Raw genomic sequence first — 12,427 nt, forward strand, 5'->3', positions numbered from 1 at the left:
GAATCGAAACTAAAATGTTGAACTTTAAGCTTCAATTCATAATCGATGTCAAAAACACACTCTTGTTTACCTCATCTAGATATGCTTCGATTGTAGAACTGAAATGCAACATGGAGAAGCCCAACAATGAACTCATCAAGGGTTTCTTACGTCAAGTCCTTATTCGGTGAAAAGACACATTTGTCCCACTCTTCTAAAACTACCTGTCAGTCATTCATAGAGATCGAAGAGCAACTAAACGAGAACAATAAAATAGAAAAAAAAAACACACTTTCTATATTGGTTATAACACATTTAAATTTTCTATGTCAGGTTCAAAATCGACATAAACACTAAATTTTTTTTATGATAATTTTATTTATACCAATTTTAGAACCGTCATAAAAAATTGTTTTTAATTGATATAAAAAACCTTCATTGTATTATTATTATACAAAACAAATTTATCTCAATATTAAAGATTAAAAAATATTAAAACATGTTTAACAAAACAGAAATCCATACGAAACTCGTATACTTAATAGATATATACATATTTAACAAGCATAAATCCATACCAAACTCGTATATTTTAATAAGTATATATGTCATATTTATTAGATTTTTTAGAGGAGCTTTGCGAACATCATATTAGATTTATAACTTATATAATGTTTAATATTGATATGAACTTTAATTATTCATTATATTTAGTAAATATAATTTAATGTATTCATGAATACGACACTATAACATATCAAATTCATATTCCATTACATATTATATTACATAATACAACTTCTAATAATTTTAATGGTAATGATATACTCTAATATATTTAACAAAATTTATTAATTCAATTTTAATACAAAGACCCCACCAATAATCCACCCATTGTGAAATCAAGTGTGCAGTTTATTCTTCTGCTACTGTTAATTATGTTATATTTTGCAATCATATAAGATATATACGTATATCTCATTTACTTATAATAAAAAATATCTGGATTCATTTTCATTTTGGAACAAGTAAGAATTTGTAAAATGAAACAATATTTTTGTATATATCAGGGGTAAAGCAAAATTTGCTTAAAATCAGAGTACTTAACGGAGCAGTTGGAACATTAATTCTCTAATATTAGTATATTTATTTAATAGAATTGCATTGTGGCCAATTCTCTGCAATGTTGAATATACACTAAATCCAAAAGTTTCACAATCCGAGGCTTAGCATATAACAAACGATTGATCCAACATAGCATATGCTCCTTAAAGTTCTCTTTCTCTCCCAGGAACAATGAAACAACCACAACAAAAGAAAAAATGTATTTTTTACAAATTTTTTTAACAATTTTTTATACGACAGTTTATAATTGATCCGAATCTATATTGTAAAAAAAATGTTAAGAAAAAGATATTAAAATATGTGAAGAGCAAAATATACTCACTCTCACTAGTAGCCGCGTCAAAAATTCTCAATGTTTACGAAGTTGTTCGCTACCCTCCAGTCCAAAGCCAAAAATGGTCAAAAGAAGCATCATCCCACAGACACATTGAACAAGCAATTACCGAACGTAATAAGCCACTGAATGGTAACAGTAGCGTCACGTTTCCCAAAACCGTAAACCAACGTGGACACCCTTGTTCTTTTCTTACCTCGGTTTGACCGGTTTTCCACTCTCTCTTTCTCCCTCTCTGTCTTTTCCTTGCGCTTTGTCCTTTGCCCATTTACTTATCCTTTTCTGCTACCTCTACCATCCATTAATTATGCTTTTAGCTGCGTTATGTTCCACTGTTATCCTTGGCGAGCTTCAGTTTTTTCTCATCGAACTCAATGCTGCTTCGGACCTCTTGAGGGTATGTTTCTAATATCTTTCTTCACGTGTGTTTTGAATCCTTGGTTGAGTTTTGTGAGCCGTTGGGAATCCTTTGTTTTACTCTAGTGAAAGTTGTGTATTAATCAGGAGTAATCCTTACTTCACTTGTTAACTTATATGATTGAGTTATACCGAGTTTAAACTCAAATTTTGAAATATCAGAAACTTTTTTCTTAAAGACTAAAGCTTGCTGCTGTTGGTCATTAGTTGTTGAGTGATTCTTGGCCAATTTTTGCTCTTGCAATTTGGTTGCTTTAACGGGTTTTGGGTTTGTAATTTGTGTTTTTTTGTTTGATAAAGTCTAAACAGGACAGGGGTATTTGTTGATCGTTGAGGGTGCTAATTAGGATAACGTGGCCATTGAACTATGGTGGGTGAAGCAGTGAATGGGAGATGGTTTAGTGGTCTGTTGCCAGTTTCACGCAAGAGTGCATCAGATAGTAAGGAAGTGATTGGGATTTTGGCGTTTGAAGTTGCTGGTTTGATGTCTAAGGTGGTTAGCTTATGGCATTCTTTGAGTAGCAGGGAGATAATGATTACGAAGGAATGGATAGTGAAATCGGTTGGGGTCAAAATGCTAGTGTCTGATGATGAAGATTTCTTGATGGAACTGGCATTGAGTGAGATACTCAATAACTTTGAGTCTCTAGCTTGGTCTGTGGTCAGGTTGAGTAAAAGGTGCAAGGATCCAGTGTATCATGGTTATGAATATTTTCTTCACAACCCTCTTCAACATTATGTTCAATGGTCTGGGTGGGAATATGCATGGAAAAAGATGGAGAGGAAGGTGAAGAAAATGGATAGATTTGTTGCTGCTATGTCACTACTGTCACAAGAGCTTGAGGTACTAACTGAGAGAGAACAGACTTTCAGAAGAATGAAAACGAATCGCCAGCTTCATGGGGTGAAACTGCTTGAGTTTCACAAGAGGGTCATGTGGCAGCGACAGCAAGTGAAAACTCTGAGAGACATGTCACCGTGGAACAGAAGTCATGACTATGTGGTCCGGTTATTGGCAAGATCTTTGTTCACAATTCTTGAGAGGATCATCCTTGTCTTTGGAAATAGGCCTATACCTATTGAAAACCAGGAAAATGAATCCTTTTCTCCCTCTTTGAATCATCTTACTCGCAGCCATTCCTTCTCTTCTCTTATGCATTCTTCTAAGGCTGATTCACGTCGATTCAGTTCACAACGTTTTGAGAGCAAGCAAGGATTTGTAGAGGAGAAAACCAAGAACAAGAGAAAGAAGAAAAGGCAACAAGTGCTTCATTCAGAAAGCAAGCAGTTCAAAAATTTTGGGCCATTCATAGGTTGCACGTCAGTTGGAAATAATTCTCCTGTGGCACAGACTTGTATGCCAAGCAATGTGAAGAACATTCAGAACATAGTGGATAAAAAATCTCTGACATGCAGAAGAAGAATTTATTTTAAGCTATATATGAAGGATCGGTTAAAGCCTGGAGAATCTACCCTTGGCTGTTCAGCTTTAGCTCTACATTATGCAAATGTGATTGTGCTAATAGAGAAGATGGTATCAGCACCTCACCTCATTGATCATGAAACAAGAGATGATTTGTATAACATGTTACCAACCACTATAAGAACAGCTCTGAGGAGTAAGCTTAAGTGGTATGCAAAGAGCACGCGTCACTCTGTCGATGAAACTAGTCTTGCAATGGAATGGAGTTTGGTGCTTTCACACATATTGGAATGGTTGGTCCCTCTGGCACACAACATGATAAAGTGGCATTCTGAGAGGAATTTTGAGAGGGAGCAATCTGCTTGTAAAGCAAATATTTTGCTTGTTCAAACTCTTTACTTTGCAAACCAAGCAAAAGCTGAAGCTGCAATGGTTGAACTCCTTGTTGGTCTTCACTATGTGTGCAGGATTAATACAAAGGCTCGCATGAGAGAGGCACAGGAATCTGCAGGGTCTGGAGTTTTTAGTAGTGTTCGTTTAAGAAAGAATGAGTTGTACAATAAATGATTTTAGGCGATACATGTTACCAATTGTGTATAGTTATCATTTTCTAATGTAGCCTTTTCCCAAAAGTATCATAACACTTTTAATGTATCAATACACTGAGAATCACATCAAGCTGATTCTGAGTTGCATTTTGGTTATTCGGTTTTGCAGATTCCTAAAACTCATTTATTACCTACCATTGTTTGATCAAAAACCAATATTGTCAAGTGTGAAAATGTTTTGCAAAAACTTAATTGCACTTGAATCGCACCAAACAAAATAAAACCACTGTGCCTCACCTTAGACTTGGATCAAAGTGAATCGCTGACATCTCACGCATGACACAACAGACACGGTTGGAAATTTAATATTCAATGATGTTAATGTGGTAACATTATCTCTAATCTCCAGTTGCAGTACATGCTGATTTTTTAATTGGTTCTGTTGATTTTTTATTGTTGCAAAATATTCTCAATAAACAATGCAGGTTCTTCCTTACATTAAGGAAGCTGGATACGATGTCATCCAGCCGATTGGAATTGTTGAACATAAGGATTATTTTACTGTATTCTTTATTTTAAGTTAGTGTATGAATTGTACAAAAGGAATACATGCTTTTTTTAAGTCTTGACACTGACACAAACTATGTGCACACCTTGTACATGCTGGCATGCTGCTTATAGCTGTTTATAAGTTTTGTTAGAATTTTATTACCACTCTGACCTTTAGTGATGTTGGAAGTCCCACATCAACTAGAGATAAGGCCAAATTATAATATATAAGTGAGGTGCAAACCTCACCTAACAAGCCGGTTTTGTAGGGTTGAGTTAGGCCTAAACTTACCTTCTAATATGGTATCAGAGCTAATATGAAGAGCAGCTTGATTATCACATATAAGTGTCATGTGAGCTGCTTTTGCGTTGGACCTTGCCACAACACTTTGCTTCTTATTTTTCCAAGATATCAGGTTGCCACCAATAGAGACACAATATCCAGAAGTAGACCTCCTATCAGAAGGAAAACCAGCCCAATCAGCATCTGAATAGTAAACGATTTTTGTATCTGATGGAGGACCATCCAAGCTAAGCATAGGACCCTTAACTAGAGCCATGTCCAAAAGAATACAAGAAGAAGAGGGAGTCCTCACAACTTTACCCTTATGGAGTATTACATATTAAAATCCTTTCTTCTTCTAAAACTAATTACTTCTACTATGTTTTGTAGGTCATTAATAAAGCTTGGCAAGCTTAGCAAGCACTTGGACGTGTGACCAAACAAGGAGAAGCAAAGGAGCTNAGGATTGANGACTTGCTGCCAGCGCTCAGCTNCAAGCTTCTACCGCCCAGCGGTACCGAAGANAGCANCTTCATCTTCTTCAAATACTTTGCTGAGTNGGCAANTGTANCTTGCTTCCCAAGCTTCTTCCACNTGTTTTACANCACGTGCATCTTANAATAGCTTGCACAGCACNTCTTAGAAGCTCTCCTTCATCTATAAATAGAGAGCTTCATCATTTGTAAATGCAACTTTGAAACTTAATGAAATGCTGTTGAGATTTCTCCAGAATCATTTTTCAGAGTTCAAACACTTGTGCCTCTTTTGCACCCTCTCCTCTAGCTTCCTTCCCTCTTGGAAGGCTTTCGGAGCTTGAGATTCCTTGATTCACCCTCACACCTTCATTGAAGCATCCATCAAACACTTACCGTGCCACACTCTGCACCTTCATTCCGCTGCCACCTCTGGTTTTGGGAGCTGCTCGTGATCGATTTGCAAGGAAGCTTCCATCATTTGGCATCAAGAGCCAGCAGTTCCAGCCACGCATCAAGAGCTAAGTGATAGCTTCACTTAATTCTTTTTTTTTTCGTCCTGTTCTTCATATATGTCACTGATTGAATTTTTTTTTTTTTTCGTTTTCATCTGTGTTTGAGTGAATCATACGGTTTGTTCACTGTTCCATAGCAACTACTCTTCATTTTAATCAGTGCTTTTGAGTTGTTTGAGTTCAATTCCACCTTTCACTTTAATTTCGTTTTGTCTCTGTCATGTGCAAACACCTTGCTGTTTTATCACTGTCATTGGTTTTTGATTCTGTTCATGCCTTTTCTTCGGTCTTTCTACGAGTACAAATGCCGTGATAGCTCAACTTTGATCGTATAAGCACTAAGACTTTGTCTCGCTTGGATAAACGGAGCTTACGCATTGATTACACATTCTTTGTTTCATACATCTACATCAAATACGTTTTTGGTGGCCAAACCTGTTTCCACCAGATTTCTTGAAGTTCACGATTACAACATGTTTGTTTGATGCTTTTATATCAGTGTCATGTGTTAGAATTCCAGATCTATCAATAATTGTCGAAAAGCTTTGTGCAGTTGAGTGAATTCTGTTTTTGCTCATTGCTTTGACTGTTCTTTCTGGTATTACATTGTGACTTCTGTTTTGTTCAGTTTTCTTTGCATCCAAAGCTTTGAACAAGTTTATTTGATGATTTTAAACATGTTGCAAGCTGTGCCAATCACTATTAGCCATTAAAATGCAAAAAGAGTGATTGAATTGCTTGAAAATTGGATTTCCCGAGAGTTCTTGTTCTGCAGTTTTAGCACCGTGCTGAATTTTCATTGCTGCGTGATAGGATGTATCAATCTGCTAGCTATTAATAATCTTGAGCTAGATCTAGTTGTTTAGGTAATTTCTTATTGTTTTCTTGATCCAGCCAGCTTTGTATTCCAATTTTTCTTGAAATCTGTCACATATTTGCACTGTTTGCTGCATAAATGGCAACTCCTAGGGTCAAATCTGGTTTTAGTGCATTTCTCTGCTGTTTGAACATCTAGACCAGCTTATTTGATCCTTCTAAACTTGTCCAAACTGTTATTGTGGTCAGTCTTCATCAATTATGCAGATTTCATCTTTCAACCTTCCATATTGAGTGAAACTAGCAACTTGCATTCTCATTTCACATATTGCACTATTTCTGTGCTTTGTGACTGGTTGCACAAGTTTATTTGACCATTTAAACCTTGTAGCTACTGTTCATTTGGTCAAAATTCAACTAGTTTGCAAAATCATCATTCCATCCATCAAATTTGCTTGATTTTGGGAAGTGACCTAGTAAATTTCTGCTGCAGGCCATTTCTTTGCTGTTTGAGTGTTTGGACACATCTATTATGATGATATAAAGTTGCTTGAAGTGTCATTGAACCATTTACCTACCTGCCATTCAAATTCACCACTGCTGTTTCTCATTTTTCAGCCAATTTTCACTGCTGCAGCACGGTTTCATTGCTGTCACCATATCAGATTTTTGATTTTGCAAAATTGGATTGGCAAAAGCTGGGATTTACCTTCTAAATCGTTTCCACTATTCAATTACGTCTAAAAGCATACAGAAAAAGCAATTCTATCCCTGCAATCCAGTTTTGAAAAGCATAATTCAGAGAAACACATAAACCTGCTGGTCTTTGAGGCATTTTGACAAACACTTATGCATTTTTATCAAACAGTTTGCAGCACAGATTTTAGCCACTATTTTTGAATTTTTCTTGCTTTATTAATCTGTTCTAGACCCTTTCTTAGGCTCCTTTTGTGTGCCTCCTTTTATTCCAGCTGTATCTCACTTGAATTCACCATTTTTGGCTTCCATACTATACTTGCAATTTGGTTTTTGGATAATGGAGTTCTGGTGCAGCAGCTGTCCAATTCTCTCACGGTTTTGTGTGTTTGACAGTGGTGTGGGACTCCTTTTTGAGGTGATCCAGGTTCCAGAAGCTTTCTCCAAGAGGTTAGCATACTAGGAAGTGGAGAGTTTGTAGAATTGGATACAAAGGTTGTTCTCCAAGCTGCAGTTTTGTTTCAGCAATCAGCAGCATTTCTCCATTCTTCACCCTACACTTTTCAAACACTTTGGAGCTATACTACATCAAGCTTTAGTAGATTCTCATTGTATACATATTGTAGCTCATTTTATCACTTTTAAGGCCTTGTATCACGGAACCTTTGAAGTTTAATTTTCTTTACATTTTTCAAACTTAAAGTAACTTGGGAAAATGCTTTTCAAGCAATTCCAAGTCTACTAAGCAACATTGTAATAGTTAGTTTCCACTTCTTAGAGTGAAAGTGTGTCAAGGGGCTCCAAGTGTCACTTGCACTTTCACATAGGGCCGTTTATCATTGTCTTCCATTGCCATTCATTTACTTTCTTTGCTTGATTGACTTTTATGTTTTAAGTCTCCGTGATACTTAGGAACGCATTTCATTTAGTTAAACCTTCATTTGGTTTCTAGGAGCATAACATCCTTGCATTCAAAAGGGTTTTGAAAGACTTCTATCTAGAAACTTGGGTGAGAAACGTCAGGAAACACTTTGGCTAAGGAAGGACAAGGTTTCTAAGCTTGTCCATTGTGACTCACCTCTCCTTCCTGGGAGCTATTCGGTTTCCTCACCTTTAGAAGCTCTATAGAAGTCATTCACTAAAAACACATAAAACCCTCTTTTCCAAAATTTTGATTCATACTTGTGCAAGGCTTTCAAATCTTTATGAAAACAATTTCTCTACTTCACAAGCATGAGTCACTCTAGTGTTCAAGGTAATGTCACTCAAGATCAGGAGAACATAGAGTTGCGAGAAGAACTCAATAGAACCAAGACTGAGTTGAATGAGCTAAGGCAAATGGTCGCCACTCTTGNTGTCACTCAAGATCAGGAGAACATAGAGTTGCGAGAAGAACTCAATAGAACCAAGACTGAGTTGAATGAGCTAAGGCAAATGGTCGCCACTCTTGTTATCAATCAAAGCAGGCACACACAAGGAACTCACTCTCATAGGCAACATCATGATCAAGATGATCATTCCCACCATAGTGATAACCATACTTACCAACCTTATGATCACTATCAACGCCCTCCTATTCGTCATGCTAACCATAAAGACCATCATGTGGAACCTAAGCTTGACCTTCCCCCTTTCCATGGTAGAGATAATGTTGAAGAATACTTTGAGTGGGAGATGAAGGTTGAACAAATTTTTGAATGCTATAACATAGATGAGAAGAGGAGAGTGACCCTAGCCACCTTGACCTTTCAAGGTGCAGCCCTTTATTGGTGGACATCCATCATGAGAGACCAAAAGATGCATGGCGACTACACCATCCAATATTGGAATGAATTGAAAGCAGCCTTACACAGGCGACATGTCCCGGCCTACTATGCAAGAGAAGTCATGGATAAGCTTCATCGACTTCAACAAATAAACATGAGTGTTGAGGAATACAGACAAAAATTAGAGTTACTCATGTTGAGAGATGGGATCAAAGAGGAGGAGAGATTCACCATAGCTAGATTTCAAATTAGATTAAACTATGAGATTAGAGATAAGGTAGAACTCTTACCTTACTTAGATCTAAATGATTTTGTCCAGCTATGTGTGAGAGTGGAAGATCAAAATAGGAGAAAAGCTTCCACAAAAAGAACCTACCCTACCACATCATCATATAGGAGAGATCTTAAGAGGGAGGGTAGTGATGGTGGACCATCCAAGCTTCATATTGGACCTCTAACAAGAGCCATGTCAAAGAAGATACAAGAAGAAGAGGGAGCACTCACTACTTTACTTCTTTGGAGTATTTTCTACTAAACCTTTTCTTCTACAATAACTAAATATGTTTACTTGTTTTGTAGATCATTAGGAGAAAGAATAAGGCATCACTCATGGCTAGGAGTTGCTAAACACATTTTGCACATGGAAAATACCAAGCTAGCCACACTTATGTCATTTTCCACGTGGAACAAAGGAGCTGGACGAAATTCACATGTGGAGCACCATTTCATTGCATTTTTCACGTGTTCAATTCATAGCTTAGCTAGCATACTTCACGTGTAAAAAGAGTAGCTTCCCCTGCACACTTCAGAACCTCTCTTCATCTATAAAAGAGAGGATTCAATCCTTTGTAAAGCAACTTGAATTGAAGTAAAGAAATGCTGCCAAATTTCAGCTTTCACTCTCAAGTTCACTCTTGTGCAATGTTATCTTGCCTATCCTCTAGCTCCTTTCCCCTTAGGAAAGCTCTCTGAGTTAGAATTCACCAATACTCCGTCATCAACCTCTCTCGGACTTCATCAAACACCTTGACTACACCTCACCCATCATCATGGCATCCTTCATCCGCTGCTAAATCTGAACCCGTGAAGCTTCTCCAAGCATGAATTTGGTGGAGGCTTCCATCAAGTGGTATCCAGAGCCAGACGTGTTCATCCACGCTTCATGAGATAAGCATCTCGTTTCCAATCTCTGTTTTGTTTTCCCGACTTGTGCAGTTCATAATGTCACTGTTTCATCCAATTTTTTTTTCTGATTCATTGTGTTTGAGTGGATCTTGATTCATTCACTGTTCCTTAGTGGTTTTTCTTCATTTTAATCGGTGCATCTTCTTGAATTTTTCATTCTATTCAGCTTCATCTTCATTTTCCAGTTTTGTTACTGTCATGTGCACACTGCCGTTTTAAATTTGTTATAATTTTGTGTTTAATCAGTGAGTGTGTGTCCAGTGCATCCAGTGCTGTGATAGCTCTATATTGATCTTAAAAGCAAGAAGACTTTGTCTAGCTTTGATCAATGAGCTTAGCATTGAAAGCCAAACTTCTCTGATCTGTTGTGGCATTGAAAATTTGCGTCAGAATTAGTTTCCAAATCTGGAAATATTGTGAAAAATTTTTTCAGTCCAGATCTGTGATGTTTGTTGATAGTAGCAAGTTCTTTTGGTGATTTTTGACTTGTTTCAAGTGTATACAAGTCAGTTGCATTCTTGAATCATAGAAACCATAGTTGAGTTCCGTGAATTTCCGAGAATACAGCAGCCAAATTCTGCTATATCAGTTTCTGTATGGAAATTTAAAATCTGTGATTCAGAGGTGTGAGCAATCTGTTTAGATGGTTTGAATTGATGTTAACCACTTCAATAATTGATTTAATTCAGATCTGATGTATGGGGATTAAAGCAATTACGTTGCTGCATTAAATCTATCATGAATGTGTTGTTGTTTCTGGTTGAACTCTGCACCGTGTTCTTTGCTTTGCCAGTCAGTAGGCCATTTCAATTCTGCTAGTTTTATCTTCTAAAGCTAGATCTAGACTTAATTTCCTTGAATTCATTGTTCCTAAACCAATTTGAATCCAGTTCATATTGATTTCATAAACTGCTGCAGTTTTTATACGTTTTTTCTGCATAATTTGGCAAGTGGAAGTGTGAATTTACATATCTGCTGGTTTTTGTGCATTTAGAACCTCAGAACCACTTTGTTTGATCATTTNAAATGTGTACAAACTGATTTTATGGTCAGATCTACACCAATGCACAAAATCACTATATCACTTCCTCATTTGGCTTGAATTCATTTAGTAGCATAGCCAATTTTCTTAAACAGTTGTTTTAGGTTGATTTGATGAGCTAAACATCTGTCAAAAGTGCATAAAAACTGAGGGGTTACTGTTCATATGGTCAATTTTCGAATTGGCTTGTAGTCACTGCCTGGGTACCTCATTTTGGTCATATTTTGGGAAGTGTCATAGTCAATTTCTGCTGTACTTTGTTTTGTGAGTATCTAGCTGCCTGCATCTAGTTATTATCACCATATAAACTTGTGGGAAATCATCATACACTATGTTAAGCATCAATTTNAATTTTCCAGACCAGTTTGGCATGTGCAGCCAGCCTTGAACCAGTTTTAAAATTGAGTTTAATTGTTGATTGTGTGGATTGGCAAAAGCTGGGAGAAAAGTATTTCTATTGTCCTAACCACTGTGATTGAAAAGTAACCTCTAAAAGAAGCTTGAAACTCCCGCAATCCAGTAGCTAACAACTCAGTAACAGCAGAAACATCTATATGCAGTTTTCTTTGAGACATTTCATCAAACACTTTGCCAATTTTGGAGAATTCATGTAAAAACTTGTATACTGCAGCATGTGTGTCTTTTCTTGCTTTTATAATCTGTTCTAGCCCCAATCCTAGGTTCTTTTTGAGTGCTACCTTTTATTCCAGCTTTAACTCACTTGCTTCCATCAATTTTGACCTCCAGTTGGTGCCACAAAGTGTGTTACCAGAAAATACAATCTGGTGCAGTGCAGAATTTGTTCTTTTTGCTGTGATGGGTTTGGTGTTTGGCAGGGTAATGACACGTTTTGGTGAGGCTTTCTAGCATCCAGTTTGCTTCTCCAAAAGGGGTAGCCTATTAAGGAGTGGAAGGCTTGCTAACAAGGCAACAATTGTGCACTTTGGGAGTAATTGAATACTGCTGTTCCAGACCTACTTGCAGCAGTTCCAGACCTACTTTGGGAGTAATTGAATACACTCTCAACACCTTGTGCAGCTCTTTACAGCCATACTTGGCTTTATTCATACATTGCTACATTTAATAGTACTTTGCACTTGTATCACGGAACCTTTGAAAGTTACATTTCATTCTTTTTGCAACTTAAAGTACCTTGGGAAAATGCTTTTCAAGCAATTCCAAGTGTATTAAGCAACATTGTAATAGTCTAGTTCCCACAACTTAGTGTGAAAGTGTGTCAAGGGGCTCCAAGTGTCACTTGCACTTTCACATAGGG

At 37.0% G+C, this 12,427-nt stretch overlaps 2 protein-coding genes across 2 annotated transcripts; both read left to right on the forward strand.

The window, feature by feature from the left end:
* Positions 1-1,490: 1,490 nt before the first annotated feature.
* Positions 1,491-4,128, forward strand: LOC106770948. Its single transcript, XM_014656805.2, has 2 exons — positions 1,491-1,835; positions 2,156-4,128. The coding sequence occupies exon 2, from the start codon at positions 2,223-2,225 to the stop codon at positions 3,843-3,845; it is 1,623 nt and encodes a 540-aa protein (XP_014512291.1). The 5' UTR covers positions 1,491-1,835; positions 2,156-2,222; the 3' UTR covers positions 3,846-4,128.
* Positions 4,129-8,391: 4,263 nt separating this feature from the next.
* On the forward strand, positions 8,392-12,256 carry LOC111242269. The gene has a single exon (XM_022784773.1). It carries the CDS (start codon positions 8,392-8,394, stop codon positions 9,457-9,459), a length of 1,068 nt encoding a protein of 355 aa, XP_022640494.1. The 3' UTR covers positions 9,460-12,256.
* The last annotated feature ends 171 nt before the right edge of the window (positions 12,257-12,427 follow it).

The sequence above is a fragment of the Vigna radiata genome, chromosome 8 (assembly GCF_000741045.1).
Source record: "Vigna radiata var. radiata cultivar VC1973A chromosome 8, Vradiata_ver6, whole genome shotgun sequence".
In the NCBI taxonomy this organism is placed as follows: Eukaryota; Viridiplantae; Streptophyta; class Magnoliopsida; order Fabales; family Fabaceae; genus Vigna; species Vigna radiata.

Bases quoted from the DNA above. Each gene is read 5' to 3' on its own strand.
- LOC106770948 (XM_014656805.2), top strand. From the start codon at position 2,223: ATGGTGGGTGAAGCAGTGAATGGGAGATGGTTTAGTGGTCTGTTGCCA.